Source organism: Octopus bimaculoides, chromosome 15 (assembly GCF_046866305.1).
Source record: "Octopus bimaculoides isolate indiv1 chromosome 15, ASM4686630v1, whole genome shotgun sequence".
In the NCBI taxonomy this organism is placed as follows: domain Eukaryota; kingdom Metazoa; phylum Mollusca; class Cephalopoda; order Octopoda; family Octopodidae; genus Octopus; species Octopus bimaculoides.
This window is the reverse complement of record NC_142942.1, coordinates 33318351-33338023: the sequence shown is the minus strand read 5'-3', so window position 1 is coordinate 33338023 and position 19673 is coordinate 33318351. Positions and strand designations below refer to the sequence as shown.

The following is a 19673-nucleotide window of genomic DNA, read 5'->3' as shown; positions in this document are numbered from 1 at the left end:
GTGTGTGTGTGTGTATATATATATATATATATATATATATATATAGTTGAAATTTACAGAAAAACAAAAGATGAATACAGGTGTATGAACAACAAGCAGGTGTAGTTGTTTGGCACTCTGGAAAGTGAAAAAGTTTTTTACGTTTCGAGTCTATGCTCTTCAGTAGAAAGGAAAGAGAAAGTATAAATAAAAAACAATTGTAGGTTTCTGAAAGATAAGATAATCAACTTCAATTATTATTTTTTTTAAAGCTAATGACTACAGGTTTGTCGTACATTATCAGAGTATACGAAGCATTTTTGGGTATTTCAATAGCAATGATATTTTTTTTTCAGGACAACTGAAGCTGATGTCTTCACTATTGCAATATCTCTAGCAGAACGCTACAATCTATCACAGTGGGAAGTTTACATGACACACTTGGAGTTCCTCTTTTGTGAGAGTGGGTAAGTGTCTTTTGTCTTTGATTTGTTTCTGTCATTATACTGCAGCTGTGCTGGGACTCTGCCTTGAAGAATTTTTTAGTCAAATGAATTGACCCCAGTACTTATTCTATTGGTCTCTTATGTCGAACCACTAAGTTATGGGAATGTAAACAAGCCAACTATAATTGTTAAGTGGTGGTGGGGCACAAAACACAGATACACACACTGAGCTTTTTTTCAATTTCCATTTACCAAATTCACTCCCAAGGCTTTGGTCAGCTCAATGCTAAACTAGAAGACACTTGCCCCAGTGCCTTGCTGTGGGACTGAACCAAGTGCCATGTGGTTTGGAAGCAATCTTTTTATCACACAGCTATGCCTGTGCCTATAATATGATAAATTTTTATATATTTTCTTTTGTTTTTCCCAGTCTGCTAAAATAGTCTCTGTGTAATATGCTACAATGTATTTGGTGTTAGTTTCTATGGCTAGATGCCCTTCCTATGTCAAAGCTAACAGTAGCCCCTGACAAGGTCTTGGGGCTCCCTGGTTCCTGTCAAACAGCCCAACTTATGCTAGCATTGAAAACAGACGTTAAATAATAATAATAATGATGATGATGATATAATAATTGGCTTCAAATTTTTGCACAAAGTTGTCAAAGTAGGTATTTTGATTTGCAGATAGGTTGCGCTATTATCTGGAGAATTACATGACCCTTTTTTAGCGTAAATATAACTAATATTTGTTAAATATTATCAAATATTCGCATTTATTTCGAAACCTAGCTTATAAATATTAAAACATTTTTGCAGAAGTGACTTTATCAAAGTAGTCTAATTGATAAGTCAACTCGACAGAAAAAAATCAATAAGTAATGCAACCAAAAGAAGAGATATTAGCCAAGTTCTTTCTTAGATACTGAGCAAGGTCATTTTCCTAATGCAGATAATGTTTTGTATCCCTTCTTTCTGATCTTAAGGCTTGCTCTGAGACTTAATACTTAAATCTTAAGATTCTTCACTCAGTCTTAGACTTCAAAAAATTTAATTTTAATTTTTATTTTTCAGACTTAATACAAATACCTTAATGAAACGGGTTGAAAGTGCCTCTTTGATGCCTACCTTGCTTGAAAATTACGAGCAGTTTATTCAGCGTATGCAGGACTATGTCTATCCTTTCATTGACGGCCAAGACCATTCACGGCTTACCTATTACTATTCATTACTTAGTAAAAATGAAACTGAACACTGGTGGGGTGAAGCTCTTAAACCATCCATTCATGTAAATCTGCTTAAGAAATTGCGTCCTGTTGCTGCAGGTATGATGTATTTTTTTTATTCATTTAGAATGTACAGCAGTGAACTTTTGATACAACAGATCTAAAAGTAGGAATTAATATCCAACCATAGATATTAATGTTTAATATAGGCCCAACACTACTAATTGATGGAGACATAACTGATTATATTTAAACCAGTATTTGACTTGTACTTATTTTATCTACCACAGAAGTATGAAGGGCAAAGTAAACCCCCACCTCCAGTAGGATTTGAACTCAGAACATAAAGGAATGTAAAGAAGTACTAAAAAAGAGGCTCATAAGGCTGTTTCCTTGGATTCTGTAGCATATATATTTTCTCTTGGACGGAATACCTGTTTGTCTCAGAGTTACTCATTTTTGTCAGTGGAGTGGACTAAAACAATGCAAAATGAAGGATTTTTGGTCAAGACCACTTTGCCTGATCCAGAAATCAAAACCCCAATCTTACAACCATGAGTGCAATACCTTAACTGCTAAACCAGTGGTTCTCAACTTGGGTCCATATGGCCATTGGGGGTCTGTATGATCCTCAGAGATCCATTGTTAAAATTTATCTGCAATAAATTGGTTATACTTCTACAATTCACAAAATATTTTAACAATTTTGTTATGCAATTCCTAATAATATTTAACAATAAAATATGATTTTTTAAACATTGAAATGCTGTGGGGGTCCATCTGGGTGAAATAGGAATCAAAGGGGTCCACAGGTATAAAATGGTTGAGAAGCACTGCTCTATACCATGTTACTTTTTTATTGCTTTAATGATTCTGTATATCCACTGTCCTTACCCTACCATAGATATTGGTTTCAAATTTTGGTACAAGGCCAGCAGTTTTGGGGGCAGTGGGGTAAGTCAATTAAATAAACCCCAGTGTTCAACTGATACTTATTTTATCAACCCCAAAAGGATGAAAGGCAAAGTTGACCTCAACAGAGTTTGAACCCTGAACATAAAGACGGACAAAATGCCACTAAGCATATTGCTTGCCATGCTAACGCTTCTGCTAGCTCACCACTTTAACTCTGCTATAGATATTGAATAAAAATTTAAGCACAAACTGTTGTTTCTCTAAAAACGATTGGTGCATCTTCATGTTTAAGATGGTGGCATCTTTGTTGAGATCACTGCTTCTTATTGGATTGAAAAAACCTTTTGTATAGAAAACCTTTAAGGCTGCCCATATGACTTGAACCCACATCTCCTGTAGATGTGATACAATGGTAAAATACCTGTCATATCTACAGGAGATGTGGGTACAAGTCCCCCACAGGCAGTCTTTGACTTTTTCGTTTCAAAAGGTTTTTTCAACCCAATATTTACATGCTATTATTTATAACTGTATGAGAGCCTTGAGATCCGTTATTAAAAAAAAACCGAAGAAGCTTAATATGTATTCAAATATGAAATAGAAGCAGCGCTAGTGTAATAAACATTATCGACCACACATACTTAATGTACTGACAAACATGCAAAGCATATATGTTAAGTATGTATGGTTGATAATGCTTAATATATATATTTGAAATTGTGAAGTTTGTAGTTTTATTATTTAATAAGCACATATATTTGTAGGTTTAGATTATAAACTTCTTATGACCAGTGAAGATCCTCTTGTGACTGTAATCCAACCAATCCTCAGCAAAGACAATGTGAACACAATTGCAAAACTATCTTCCAGAATACCATGCAAGGTTTGTTTTAGATACATCTTAACTTCCCTTTTCCATCTTTCTTTATTTTGTCTTTTGTTTTGTGAGTAAAAATTTGTTAAAGTGGTGCATGAATCCTTCAACAATTAGAGTTTAATAAATTTACAGTTTCAAAATTTGATGTGATATTGCCTTCCAAAGATAGGGACCCTCTAGTCTTTCTCAAGTATAACAACAAATGTTATAGCTTAGATGAAATATAAATGATGTATGTACAAAGAAATATTAGAAATAGTTAACATTAGCATATTAGAAATACCACACCTTTCTCTCCCTCTCTCTCTCTCTCCCTCTTTGCTCTCCTATGGCCTATCCAACCATGTATCTCTCACTCTTTTCCTTCCCATGTCAACTATATCATCATTACTACTCTCTTGTTGCTCCCTTCTGCTTCTTGCATCCCTCTGTGTTCTCTAACTCCTGCACCTATGGCCATCCCCCCCAGCCCATATCTATCATTCTCTACATTGTCCCTTTACAGCTGTTGTCTGCCTCCACCTCTTCTCTCCAATTCCTCTATCTCTTGCTCCCTTCCCATACATTCCTGCAATACCCAATTCTCTCACACACCTAGTTTCTCTGTCTTTACCTACTTCTACTTACCTTGTACTTTGAGAGGTCACCTTGAGACCTTATCTTGAATATTTACCTCCTTGCAGCTATGACTAATCCTTTGTCACTCTCTCCCTTAAATGAGAGTAGCCATGTAGCACCTTCAACAATAGCCTGCTCTGTCCCACCACCTTCCTCCATACTGTAACCCTCATCTCCTTGCATAAAGCTGTCTGCCCTCTCATCCTTCAGCCTATTAAATCCTGTCAAACTGTCCAACCAATGCCAACATGGTATATGGATGTTAAATGATGATGATGGTGTAACCCTTATCAGCTGCGCTCATAAGTTGCATTAACTTCTATTTTAACAAAGACCATGACTGCATATTTTTGTTTTGTTTTGTATGTGCAGCATAAAGACTTTACAATTTGTTGTAGAAAACATACTATATATTTCACAGTAAAGACCATGTTGTTTACTAATTAAAGTTATTAGTACTATGTCTGTATTTTTGGAGAGCGAGTTGTGTGTTTATTGGAAAAGAGTTTGTAATTCCGCTTTTCTTCTTTACTTCAGGCTGGTGGCTTTATCCGTCCTGGCATGGTGTACTCAATATGGGCAGCTAAATCATTCTGGAGAGCTAAGGAAAATCGTTCTAAGTTATCAGGGGATGTAAGTATTGTTGCTTTTGACTTAACTTCTATGACTTCTTACATCTTAATAATAACACATTCCTGTTGTTGCTTCCCCAAAAAGTTGAGTAGAAAAAAAAGACAAAGTGGAAAAAATGAAAAAAAAGTCACAGATACAAAAAGCATAATACACAAACTCGTATAACACATAAAATACACATACTAAAGGCAGACTGAAGGAAATAAAATAATTCAATGAGTAATAGAAAAAAGAAACTAAATAAAAGACATGGATACAAACAGTATTGTAAGCAAGCCCATATACACGCACACAAAAAATACATGTACTAAACACATAGACGTGCATGTGTACACACACACACATGCACATGCACACACAAATACAGATGCAAATGCATGTGTAGATAAGAATACATACTGCAGAAAGACATAATGGACTAAACAGAATAGGAGGGGACGTGAGATGGAGAATCATTGAAGAGGCTACAGGATGTGTAACAAAAGATTTCTGGCTAAAGACACTAAAATAAGAATACTAATAAAGCTGAAGTGAAGACCAATTATATAGTGTGTGTTCAATTGACAAAAATATAACCATCACCAATTATAGTAATTCTTACTAATTTCATTAATTTTGCAGTAAATTTAAATTGTAAACATGGTAATCCTATATTTTATTCATCCAGCCAATTCACCTGTACATTTTGTTTTTCAAAATGGTTTCTGCTATTTTCTTTATCAGAGATTGTTAGTACCTAAAAAAATGTTGTTTGCAGAAATACATCTCCGTAATCATGGTGTTACACAGGTGAGAGATGGCTTTTGTCTTGAAAAGTAAACAAGTCTTACATAGGGTTTAATTTCAGTTCAGTGTGAATTCTGTTCTGTCATATAAACCAGTATTTCTCAAACATTTTTTTACCTCTAACGTGTTACCAGCACAGGTGCCAGTAATGTGTCACTAACACGGGTGCCTTTAACGTGTCTCCGGCATAGGCGTCTCTTGTGTGTCACTAGCACAGGTACTGCTTGCATGCCACCAGCATTGGTACCTCTCATGTGTCATTGGCACGGGTGCCTTTTACATGTCACCAGTACGGGTGCCTTTTACGTGTCACTGGCTTGGGTACCTTGCACATGTCACTGGCATGAGTGCCTTTTACATGTCAATGGCATGGGTGCCTTTTACGTGTTACCAGCATGGGTCCCTTTCATGTCTCACCTGCATTGGTACCTTTCATGTGTCACAAGCATGGATGCCTTTTACATGTCACTGGCACAGGTGTGTTTCATGTATCATCGGCATTGGCCAGGACTTCTGCACACAAATTGTAGCAACAAAATCTTATATGGACCACCAAGGGCCATATGGAACCCTATTGAGAACCACTGATATAAACAAACCTCTTGTCAGTTATTCCACATCTCCACTTTTAAAAACTGCACAGTATACTCTTGATGGTACCAGTATTTTAGATGTGAGAGTTAAGTATCATAACATTAATGGTAAAAGTTTGCCCATTCTTTGTCTGTTGAGATGTTAACTTATTGACTTGATGAACTATAACTCTTGCTCTGTTCTAGAAATCATTGAGAAAAGTATGGTAATAACACATTTGTGTGTTATTTGAGGAAATTCTTTGAAGTCTAATATACTAAATATCTCTCTTTGTGCAGGCTTATTGGCTTCAGCAATATGATGATTGTTTAGAGTTCACACAGAAGATGATACCTGCTGAATTCTTAACGTTTGTGGAATCCATTACATTTGTGTTGACTTCAAGAGAAAAGGTCACTTATATCATCAACTCTCCTATTTTTTTCTTGTTTCTATCATTGTCTCCATATTTCTAATTCTTTCTCTTTTCTAATTTCTATCACTCTGTATTTTACCTGTCACTCCATTTTTTAAAATCTCCTACTCTCTTTTTGACTCTCTTATTCATTTGAATATCTGTTTGACTTTTTGCCAATCTCTATCTTTGCTTCACACTTTGTTTGTTTTCTATGTCAAACAAATATTTTCTACTTTGTGTGTGTGTGTGTTATCAATATCAGATGTTTGATTTTGTGACAAAAATGTTTTGCATCATGATGTCATATTCAAACACATAGAGCACTTCTATTTTGAAATTATATTCATATATTAACTTTTTGGTATATTAACTAAGAAAACTAATGTTAGTTAGTCTAAAAGTATAAATGACTGCAATTCGCTGTATGTTGAACTCATAACTATGAGTTCAGTATACAATGTAGCTAGATAGGGAGAGAGAGAGAGAGAGAGAGAGAGAGACTGACAGACAGTCAAACAGATGAAGATGGAATGAGAAAGATTGAGACAATGCTAGAAGCATGGAAAGAATGTTTTATATAGCTTAACATATGTGTAGCTCTATTCAAATCCAGAATTTGAGGAATTGGTTATGGGTCTGATGTACTTTCTGAACATAATTTGGCACAAGTAACTTTGGCTAATTTGAAACTAAAGGATCTTAAGCTGATTAAAATTGCAATTGCCATGTTCATACTCTTCCTTTTTTTTAAACTTCGTATTTTAAGTCAGATTTACTTTACAGTAGATTTATGCAAACAGATATTTATATGTCATTGTTTGTTCCTTCTTGAGTCATGCCTGGCTCATAAGGGCCAGTTTCCCGGTTTCATTGGTGAATAAGTCCCCCACCTGGATAGGATTTAATGTAATTGGCGTACTGATGTATGGTCAAATGGTAGTGATACCTGAGACTCTACAAAAATGGATGTTGAAAGAATTCTGTATTGGATATTTGGGGATTGCAAGGATGAAATCGCTTATGCGCAGTTATGTGTATTGGCTGAATATGGACAAAGAAGTTAAAAACGTAGTAAAAGGCTGCAGAGTATGTGTTCTGGCAGCGAAATTGCCTACTCAAAAATGTGAGTCTTGGCCAGAAGTAAAAAGTCCATGGACTACACTACACATTGATTTTGCAGGCCCATCAAATGGCAATTACTACTTAGTAGTAGTTGACAATTTTAGAAAATGGCTGGAAATTAAGTGCAAAGGGCCAGCCTCTGCAATGGTAATAAATTTTTTGCACAAATTATTTGCAAGATTTGGCATCCCAGATGTGATTGTATCTGATAACGGAACACAATTTGTGTCCAGTGAATTTAGAAAATTCTGTGAAATGTTCACGGTAGAACATAAAACGATGGCACCTTACCATCCCAGATCAAATGGATAAGCAAAACGTTTTGTGAATACTTTTAAAAGAGCTTTGAGAAAAGCAAACAAGGAAGCCACAGACAAAGTCGCTCTGCAGCAATTCCTAAGGGTATTCAGGGTGACACTGAACCCCAATTCACCTGCAAGAAGCTCACTAGCAGAACTGATGTGCACGAGGAAGGTGAAATCAGTTTTTGATAAACTGTTACCTGGCAAGGAAAGAAAAAGTACCAGAAAAGACAATCTAAAATGTTTCAAACTTGGTGATAAGATATGCATGAGGTTGTATAAAAACGGAAAGCAGTACTACAAAGAAGGGAAAATTATAAAGTACAGAGGAAAAATGATGTATGGAATGGAAAGCAGGAAAGGTACTGAAAAAAGATACAGAAACCAATTGAAGAAGAGATTCATAGAAAATGGACCAGACAGATTAGAAGAACCTATGGAATGGCTGTATGACACATTCCAGGTACCAACACCATTACAGGTGGTTGAGCCCACGTGTACAAGTGGAAGAAAAAGGAGGAACACAGTTCCTATAAATAGACGCCAAAAGGAAAGAATATTAAGTTGAAAAAATAAACGCTAAAAAGGGAAGAGGGGTGAATAAAGTAAAATAAAATTACTCGCTTCTCAAGGAGAAAAAGAAGCTAAAAGGGGAGATGTTGTAGTGAAAATGGTACACTCCTTCCTATGTGACAAAGTGGTATGACATAACCACTGTAAAGTTAGACAGTCATTCATTGCAGCAGGTTAGTAGTAGTAGTAGTAGTAGTAGTAGAGTTATTGTACAAGTTCTCAGTTGGAGTCTGTGCCAGTTATGTGATGTATACAAGTTCAAGTTACCATCAAGGTAGACATTTCAAAGTCATTGTCTTGCAGAGCTATCAGCGATAGCATGATTGACGAGTCAGATAATAAGATGCGGAATACTGCCACAACATATTAGTGGCGACAAGAATATTCATTTCTTTATTGCCCACAGGGGGCTGAACATACAGGGGACAAACAAGAACAGACAAAGGGATTAAGATTACATCAACCCAGTGTGTGACTGGTACTTAGTTAATCGACCCCAAAAGGATGAAAGGCAGTCAACCATAGCGGAATTTGAACTGAGAATGTAACGACAGACGAAATACTGCTAAGCATTTTGCCCAGCATGCTAGCAATTCTGCCAGCTCATCGCCCTTGGTTACAAGAATATTACAATGCCGACAATAACATACAAGTGGATGAAGATCCACATTATAATAATTAAAAAAGAAAAAGAAGCTTGTGTAAGAGGGAAACTCAGGAAGGCATAGGACATAGTACTGAAAGATGACCTCAGTATGCTGAACCTTTCAGATGATATGACTAAGGACTGAGATACTTGGTGCCTTGTTGTACTCAAAAAGTTTGTGCTCTGCAGCAGAAGTGTTAAGGTTGCACCCCCTGGTGAAGAGGATTGGCCTGCAAGAGTCCTGTGGCAGTGCCATGTAAGAAGCACTTGTGCCAGCGTCACATAAGAACACTCATGCAGTGTCATGTTAAAAGCATTCAGCACACACTGTAAAGTGGTTGGTGTTAGGTAGGGCATCCAACTATAGAAACCAAGCCATATCGGACCAGAACCTGCTGCAGCTCTCCAACTTGTCAGCTCTGGTTAAACTGTCCAACCCATGCCTGCATGGAAATAGACATTAGTGGATGATGATGATATTTAGAAGTAGAATTAATTGTTTAGTTGTATGGTGTATTTTTTCTTTCTAAAATATTAGGCTGTCAGATAATTTTTTTTTCTTTATTTCTGCTTGGTACTGCATCATTACATGCCTGAAAAGAGTTAGAATTTATATAGGTTTCAAAAACGATAGTTATAGAGGAAGAGTAGAGCTACAACCCCCACCCCTGTAAAACATTACAATGAAAAGAATTCAAATAACATTGAGAAAGGATTAAAATGAAGGGGGAAAAAATGACTGAATATATCTGGCAATCCAATACTTCATTAATAATAAAGAGTTGTGTCATTGATGTATTTTATTTCTTTTACATTTCACAGTTGACATTAAACTGCAGAGAAAATATTTTAAAGAAGGCTTTAAAGTATTGTCATCAAGATGAAGGAAAGAAGAAAAAAAAGCAAGATGATAGCAAGTAAGGATTTTTGAAATCTTTTGGAGTTAGTAAGGTGATGAATATTGTCCATTAGATGAAGCTGAACATGTCATCAGTTGTAGTAAGCATTGCATATAGAATTCATAGTAATTTTAAGTCTGTAACTTTCACCTGTTTTTGAAGGTATTGAAGAACTCAAGATGACTCAATAAAGTATACCAGGAGAAGGAGTTTTTTAGATAGGTTCATATTTCTATTTAACCCTTTAGCATTCAAATTCCTCTGTCAAATGTGATGCTTATCTATTCACATTGTTTTGAATTAACCATGTATTATTTTGTAGCTTTGCGATTTTGATGATGTGATTGTTTACTTTTAGAATAACATTGCAGTTTAGGTGTGAGTTAGAATAACATTGTAGAGTAGATGGCCAGTTTGAATGTAAATAGGTAGAATATTTGGGCCAGATATAGCTGGTTTAAATGCTAAATGGGAATCATTGGTCAATTTCCCAAAATTCATTGTATAGTGTTGTTTTGTATGAAGTCAGCTTTGAAAAGATTGGAGTTGGTAGATGGAAGCTAAAAGAAGCCCATTGTATGTATGTATGTGCGCACGCGCATGCGCGCGCGCACACACACACACACTCACACACACACACCGTTGCCTTGACTATTGCGAGATCGCAGATTTGATTCCTTGACTGGGTGGTACTTTATGTTCTTGAACAAAACACTTCCATCTTGTGTTGCTTTGTGATTATCTTGACATCTGATGGTGGCACACTGCATCTTCACAGGCAATGTTGGTTGATGGAGGGAGGGAATTTATGTGTTCCACAAACACTTGGCCAGAGTAAACAAGTCATCTGTGCAGGTTCTTCAGTCATTCATTACTGAGTTAGTTTGCAAAAGAACATCTGGTTGAGAGCTCTTCTTGTACATGGCTAATGATTGAGGAAATTGAAATTCAATGTGTTACAAATTCCTTAATCCTGCAAACCATCCATGATGAAGGAAAGAGGGCTTGGGTTTCGGCTAACAACAAATCAATTGATGATTCTCTCTGTTAATATTCAGAATTGCCCGCAGGGGTAGAAGTACACTTATGCTCAGTTAGTCTATATAAATGAAGTGGTGCATTGGCAGTGTACTGCTTCATTCACTAAAATGTAGCCTGACTGAGCTTCTGTGTACTTTTACACCTGTCTGAATCTCAGAATAGCAGGAGAGAGAATCTTTAAATGATTTCATGTGTAGTATGTCTGTGAGTGTTTGTATTTAGCAAGACAGATAAGAATTCAATGCATTTTCTAATAATTATTTGATCCTAAGGTTTGTTTCAAGCACATTTTTCAAGGTGAGTTGGTAGGAGATTCTGATATGTAACAAAAATTTCATCCATTTGATAGCCTTCTTATGATTGGTTAGCAGTTGGTCAAGTGTCACAACTTTAAAATCAAAAGCTCTTATCAATTTACTTGAAGAACATGACAGGCATGGTTAGTATGGGGTTGCAATGGAAACCACATTTTAATGATAGACACAAGATCTCCTTAGCTTACTGTAACCAGTTTTAGCTTGAAAGACATTCTGGTGATGAATATATTTTTCATCCTTGCTATTTATTGTCATTGTTAAAATATTTTCTTTGTCTTGTTTATGTTAAAATAATTTCCATACATTTTCTAGGTGTGATGTGACATGGATTATGGCTGCAGATACAATTGAAGGTTATCTCGAGCATCTACGATCTCAAAACAACCCTATAATCGACACCTTGAAATCCTCTGATGATACATCTATGAATCAATATGCTAAGCAGTTTGATCTCTCCATGGGCAATATTGAGCAGGTAAGTGAACAGTAAAACTGGAATGTGATTTTGCATTAAAATGGGTACAGACCTGGCTGTTTGGTTAAGAAGTTTGCTTCACAACCATAGGGTTCCAGTTTCACTCTCACCCTCGGTTGTGTGTATGTGTACAGAATATGCACAAGTATGACTGTGTGTGTTTAAGACTCTTGCTTCTCAATCATGTAGTTTTGTATTGAATCCCTCCACATGGTACTCTGAGCAACAGTTGGTGAGATGCTGTACCTGAGAAAACCCTTGCACACACACACACACACACACACACACACACACACACACACACACACACACACACACACACTTGTATACATAAGTATACATATGCCAAAAATGGAATATATGAGCGAGATGTGGTTCTCCAAAACATCTAGAAGAACAGTAACTCTGAATAAGATGTAATTTAGTTGGTGGTAATCTGTTCAATCCATGGTAAAAAAAATGTAAAATAATGATGATGATGGTGGTGGTAGTGGTAGCTGTGATAATGATGACAATGTATGTGGTAGTCACTGTTCCTTAGACTGTCTCTGTCTCTGTCACTGTTCTGTGTGATGTGGAAGGGATGTTTATATAATACAATGAATAACATAAACATGGCACTCATTTAGTTTTATTTATGTTTATCTGTTTCTTCTTTTGCTATTTTTTTCCAGATAAAGAAACTACACATCCAAATATTAGTAGATGGTCATCCACTAGAATTAATTGATGAAATTCTGTCTGTTAAAAGCATCAAAGACTGGAATACAGCTGCTGTTGTCCAAAATGCTTTGGTATATACTACTGAATACATCTGGTGAGTATTTAACTTCTACGTAGGAATTCCTTAACATAGGTGTGGCTATGAATAGGCGCAGACATGGCTGTGTGGTTAAGAAGCTTGCTTCCCAACCATGTGGTCTTGAGTTCAGTTCCACTGCATGACACCTTGGGCAAGTGTCTTCTACAATAGCCCCCCCCCCCCAAAAAAAAAAAACAATGATAAATAGAAGAAATAAATTAAGACCCTTGAAAGACTCCCAGAATAAAATCTTCAACATGTAAGAAACTTTCTAATCAAACTCTCTACCACTGTTAAAAGTAAAAGAAATAGAAAATATCAATCGTACTCTATATAATGTAAATAGTAATCTCACTTGTAAGTGACTCACTCTCACCTCTTTTCTCCACCATTTAAAAAGCAAAAAAATAGAAAAGTCAGTTGTTTATATAGTTGCTAAATGTTTTAAATGACCATGTAGTTTTATCCCAAGTTGCAGTGCATTGATAAGCTCCAATAGAGGTACCTGAAAAGAATGTTTCAGTGATCGTTTGGTAATAGACATGTCACATTAGTTGGTCTCGCCTTCACCTACTATCATTCAAACATATTAAAATTGTTGTCCCTGTTGGTCGTGAGTAGCATTGTAAATATAAGTGTTACTGCTGCAAATATAAATAGGTCAGTGTGTAGATTAATTAATTATATAAATGATCTGCTGTTGGTTAGTCCATTATATATAGGGAGAAAGAAGTAGGTGGTTTGTTAATTTACTAATAATTTCCTAAGTAACATATCACCTTTTGGTGCATGCAGTAATGTGCGATTGTTGGTGGTGGGGAAGGAGGGACGAAGGTATGTAAGTCCTCTGGTACAGAAACGAGACAGAGCCCTGTAGGGGTTTCTGGTATTGAGAATAGATTTCCAGTATAGGTGTTGGGGTGCAAGAATGGGTGGGTGCATCACAGACAAGCAATGGCAAGTTTATTATTGCTGGGGAGAGAAACATGGCAACACTAAAACAATAATGCATACAAATTTTAGAAAACAATGGCAAAAACATTATGAAACAGGGATGGAGAGCTAAGATTTTAGGGCATTATGATTTGAAGGTTATTTAAAGAATTAAATAGTTACATGTTATGATAGTACATGTTTGTATGGTGGGTTATATGAGTGAATGAATGAATGAATGAATTAGGCAATTAAAAAACGAGAAACAAATTCTTAGCTATGCATATCGCAAAACAACAGTGAATCAGGCGGTGTGAAAGTCTAAGAAAACATGTGCTAAAGAGCCTTTATAAGAACCACAACTGGAAATGGTGAAATAAGACGGCCAGTTTTGCCGCAGGAAATAGAAATAGCAGTGAGTAGTCATTGAGAAGAGGGAACTATGGCCAGACTACTGTCATTGGGGAAAGAAACATGGCAACAGTGAGAGACAAAAGAAAACAAGAATGCATACAAACTTTAGAGAACAATGGCAAAAACATTATCAAACAGGGACAGAGAACTAAGATTTTAGGGTATTACAGTTTGAAGGTTATTTGAAGAAATAAATAGTTCCAGGTTAAATGTTAGTATTATGATTTAGATGAGTAATATAAATAGAATGTGTGTGTGTGTGTGTATGTGTGTGTGTGTGTGTGTGTGTGTGTGTGTGTGTTTGCCATGTGATGGTTGTAAACGAGCATCACTGTCATACAAGCAATGTTTGTTTCCACTCTCCTGGCCAATGGGAAATATTACTTCACTTGGAAACAGGTGAAGGTTGATGACAAGAAGGGCACCTGGCTGTAGAGAATCTGCCTCAAATTCTGCCTGACCCATACAAACATAGAAGCATGGATGTTGAATGATGATAATAATGATGATGGTGGTGGTTGTGGTGGCAATGGATTATGATGATGATGATGATGATGGTGGTGAGTGTGGTGCTGGAAAAGAAGAAGATATGTGGAAAGATAACATATTGCAGATCTGTTCAGCTGACACCAGCTTCATAAAATCGTTTGCGATAAAGATGATTTGAAAACGACACTTTTGAGAGAAGTTGTAAAAAAATAAGAAAATAATCTTGTTTTTAGAATTTATAATCTGTTTTCTCTTGATTATATTGTCACGTATTTCCTTGTATTCTAGTATTTCTTCTTCTCAACTTTTTGAGAAACAGTTGTTGATATTCCACTAAAAGCAAATTGTGTTATTGACTCTAGTTTTATTTGTTCTTCATTTGAAGTGGTAATGGTTCCTGTGGTCTTCAGGTGACATATCCATCATCAGTTTTCAAGTTTTAAGTTGTATAATAAAACTTGATCCTGGTTGAAAAACTAGATGGATTAGGAAAGAATCAGAATAAAAAAAAAATTCATCCTCTATTTAGACATATTTTCTATTGTTGCAGGAGATATCAAAGAAGTATTCTGAACTACTATCACTATCCAGCCTTGTCTAGCTTTATAGAAAATACCAGAAATAGTTACAATGATCCTATGCATAATTTCAAATATTTAGGTGGAAAATTGTGGTTTATAAAATCCACTGTTATACATTGGTTTCTCAGTAACAAATATACATGAAACTTTGGTGTAACCTATATTCTTTTTTATCTTACTTGTTTCAGTCATTCGACTGTGGCCATACTGGAGTACTGCTTAGAAGAGTTTTTAGTCAAATGAATCAACCCCTGTATTTATTTTTTTTTTAAAGTTTTGTACTTATTCTATTGGTTTCTTTTGCCAAACTGCTTAGTTACAGGGACATAAGCACACTGACATCAGTTGTCAGGTGGTGGTATGGGACAAACACAAAGACACACACACATGCACACCCCACACACATACGATGGGCTTTTTTCAGTTTCTATCTACCAAATCCACTCACATAGCTTTCGTTGGCGTGAGGCTATTGGAGAAGACACTTGCCCAAGGTGCCATGCAGTGAGACTGAACCCAGAACCATGTAGTTGGGAAGCAAGTGTCTTACCACACAACTATGCCTGTGCCAGCATTTAAATAACAGAGCCTTTCTAAGTGGTTACTTGACCTTCTAGAAATGACCTCCAACTCTCCCTTCTTCCTCCTGGTGACCATAGTTACCTTCAGCAGAGTTCAGTGTATGGCAAGGTTAGGTTTCTGGCCTGATCATAACTCTTCCTTTCTCTTGCCAGTTTTGAAGATTCAACAAAGTTCATTGTTACTGCCTTTCCTCCTCTTTATAAGTCGTTAAAACAAAAGTCACTGTTGACTTTGAGGGCTAAACAACAGTACCACGATGACCACTACCACATCACCAACAACAGATATCAATATTAACATTGTATTTGTGTATGTGAAAGTGAACATAAATCTTTTGTTCTATATTTGTAAGTGTATACAAAAATGAAAATAATCTTGATTGTTGTTTTTGTTTTAGTGATAAAACATCCCATAGTGATATCTTTGACAAGTTGGATGGTATATCTGTGATTGAAGGTATCATACAAAATGTACTAAACCATCAAGAAATGGGGTGAGTACCACAATATTATTTTCGTTTCTATGTTGGAAAATCTCTGTTCCAAGTGCTTTACAACTTGGAAAAGGTTTAAATGTTGCAACTTCTTATTCTTATTTCCTAGCATAATTCTGTGGTTTTATACCTAATAAAAAATATAAATATTGATATGCCTGTGTGATAAGAAGCTTGCTTCCCAACCACATAGTTCTGGGTTCAGCCCCACTATGTTGCACCTTGGGCAAGTGTGTTCTACTATAGATTTGGACTGACCAAAGCCTTGTGAGTGGATTTGGTAAGTGAAAACTGAAAGAAGCCCATTACACACACACACACACACACAGATATGTGTGTGTGTCTTTGTGTCTGTGTTTGTCCCTCCTATCACTGCTTGACAACCGGTGTTGGTATGTTTATGTCCCCATAACTTAGTGGTTCAGCAAAAGCATACTACTATTTTATATCAGTCTCTTGCTGAATTGCTAAGTTATGAGTATGTAAATACACCAACACCACTTATCAAGTAATGGTGGGAAAAACACACACATACACACACACATATTTGATGGCCCTCTTTCAGTTTCCGTCTACCCAATCCAGTCATAAGGCCTTTACTTGCCTTGGATCTGGCTGATCTTGTGTCACCTCCTCTCAGGCATTCCTGTCCTACATGTGTCTCCTCCTCTCATCACTCTTATTGTGTTCAACCCACAAGTCCCATATTAGTCACTGTACCTGCCTTCCCAGAGTGTCATCCTTCCCCATTCTGTTTTGCCTGTAGTTTGTTGGCTTTTAAAGGTTGACTTAATGGTGTCAGTCTCTCTAGGAATGCCACTTGAAGGACCATGGCACTGCTCCTTTCTCCTGACTCAGCTAGTGAACAAAAGTCTTCATCCTTATTTAACATCCACTTTTCTATGTTTGTGAAGGTGCATGGATCAGTGGGTTAGAGTGTCAGGCTCACAATCATGTGGTAGTGAGTTTGATCCCTGGACTGGGCTGTGTGTTGTGTTCTTGAGCAAGACACTTTATTTCACATTGCTCCAGTTCACTCATCTGTAGAAATGAGTTGTAATGTCACTGATGCCAAGCTGTATTGGACTTTGACTTGCCCCTGGATAGTCAAAGGTGGCATGGAGAGGAGAGGCTGGTCTTCCATAAACACCCATGCCCAGCCCTGTGCCTTGGAGGGTAACTTTTTAGTTGCAATCCCATGGTCATTCATGACTGAAAGTGGTTTTTCCCCTTTACCCTTAGCTGAGAGTTTTATATTTTTGTTACACATGAAGGAGCATGGCCTAATGGTTACAGTGTTAAGTTTACGGCCACAAGATTGTGCTTTCAATTCCCAGATGGTGCATTGTGTTCTTGAGCAAAGAATTTTATTTCATGTTGCTCCAGTTGACTCTGCTGTAGATGAATAACCATGCAATGGACTGGCATGGCTCAGTGGTTAGAGCATCAGGCTCACAATCACGAGGTGAGTTTGATTCCCAGGCTGGGCTGCGTGTTGTGTTCTTGAGCAAGATACTTTATTTTATATTGCTTGAGTTCACTCAGCTGTAGAAATAAGTTGCGATATCACTGGTGCCAAGCTGTATCAGCCTCTGCTTTTCCCTTCGACAACATCAGTGGCATGGAGAAGGGAGGCTGGTATGCATCGGTGACTGTTGGTCTTCCATAAACAACCTTACCCAGACTTTCTAGGTGCAATCCTATGGTCATTCATGACTGAAGGGGCTCTCTGGCTTCCCATTCAGAAGGAATATTGTGATTTCTATCACTTATACGCCATGTAATGGGTAACCTGTCCTATAGGTCCTAAAGGACTTGAAATAGTAATGACCAGGAGCGGGGAGGGAGGTAATGATGATAGTTTTTTTTTTAATGTTTTACATTTGTATTTTTAGTGGCCAGTTGGTAACTGCTGATGAAGTACTGATGCAGGTGTTACCATTTTGCTCTGATACTTCTATTGCTGTCCAACCTCGACTCGGTTTACTTGCAACTTTAGAAAAGGTAAATAATCTTTACTTTACATCTGTGTAGTCTTTATCTTGTTCTTATTGAACACTAAAATGTGGATAACCCTTTTGTTACCATATTTCTGTTGGCATATATTGCCTTTGTATCAATCAATTTTTACAATAATGAAGAATTTAGTAAAATAACTTTCTAATTATTAAGCTGGGGTCTGGAACAAATAAGCATAAAATTTTGATGGAAGATTACAATTTAGACGACTTTAAAACTGTGGGTTTCTGTCATAGAACCTGGGGCAGTCTCAAACAGGTTGATATCAAAAGGTTTAAAGGGTAAGTACTGGTTTTAAAACAAAGCCAATATATGGCAGAGATTAGAGTTACCTAATTTTTATAATGCATTAGATGCAAGTAATTGAAGAGTATTTTTTAACAGCCAGATACTCTTCCTGTTGCCAGCCATTGCCTGTTTCCAAGTAAGGCAATATTTCTCCATGACCAGACATGTTTTCATGGAAGATTGGAAATGAAGGACACCGCCTGCATGACACTTGATTTACAACATTATCTTTTTATCTTTTATTGTTTCAGTCATTAGACTGTGGTCATCCTGGGACACTACCTTGAAGAAATTTAAGTTGATTGAATTGACATCCCACTACTTAATTTTTGTTAAGCCTTGTTCATACTCTATCAGTCTCTTTTTGCTGAGTTGCTAGGTTACACTGGTTGTCAAGAAGTGGAGGGGAACACTCTCTCGGTGCAATCCCATGGTCATTCATGACCGAAGGGGGTCTTTTTCTAACATCATTGTACCTCATGCATTGTGTTTATGAAGATATATTTATCCTTGTTGCTGTTATTTCTATTATTTTGTATAATCTATTAAGTAACAAATTATGACATTTTTCTTGGTACCTGTACAAAATGAAAAAGATATTATTTTGTTAATTTATATTAATTGCTTTGTTGATGTTTCCATTATCAGAACTTCAGACTTAAACCTGAAGACGTGAAATTGTTGCTGTTTTACCGAACTAGTGCCATCATTGAGGAATCTTGGCCAGAATATAAGGTACTGTATATTTCTGCTTATAAGATGACCTTTAGATCCTAAAAAATTGGGGTCATCTTATACCACCATTCTAAAAATAAAACTTTGAATTTTAAGTGATTTTATAAGTAAGTTAACTTTGACCTAGGTGCAATAACCACAGACATACATGAACAGATTAACAAAATAAAAAGAATTATAATATAGGTAATAAAAACATTTTTACTTTATATATTATTGGCATATCTTCATACTAAATAGCCTATTCGAAAGATAATTCTTTATCATTGAAATCAACTTTTATCAATGTGAGCTCGACTGAGACAATATAAACATTGAGTTATGGTCGTGCTCACAGTAACCTTTATTTTTCATTAATCTTTCAAAAATTTTAATGGTGATGTATAACTGTAGTAAAAATGCCTGTGCTGGTATCACATAAAAAGCACTTGGTACACTCTGTAGTGGTTGGTATTAGGAAGGGTATGTAGCCATAGAAACTATGCCAAAACAGAC

At 36.4% G+C, this 19673-nt stretch overlaps 1 protein-coding gene across 2 annotated transcripts in view; it reads left to right on the top strand.

The window, feature by feature from the left end:
- LOC106878217 (NBAS subunit of NRZ tethering complex) overlaps window positions 1-19673 on the top strand; it is a 132460-nt gene that overhangs the window by 99720 nt on the left and 13067 nt on the right. For both annotated transcript variants that reach the window (XM_089363670.1, XM_014927365.3), the window contains 11 exons: window positions 336-446; window positions 1496-1746; window positions 3327-3445; window positions 4595-4690; window positions 6349-6462; window positions 9933-10027; window positions 11680-11842; window positions 12517-12659; window positions 16041-16136; window positions 18032-18140; window positions 19092-19178. In XM_089363670.1, the coding sequence (XP_089219796.1) occupies window positions 336-446; window positions 1496-1746; window positions 3327-3445; window positions 4595-4690; window positions 6349-6462; window positions 9933-10027; window positions 11680-11842; window positions 12517-12659; window positions 16041-16136; window positions 18032-18140; window positions 19092-19178 (1384 nt within the window). The remainder of the gene's footprint in view (window positions 1-335; window positions 447-1495; window positions 1747-3326; window positions 3446-4594; window positions 4691-6348; window positions 6463-9932; window positions 10028-11679; window positions 11843-12516; window positions 12660-16040; window positions 16137-18031; window positions 18141-19091; window positions 19179-19673) is intronic.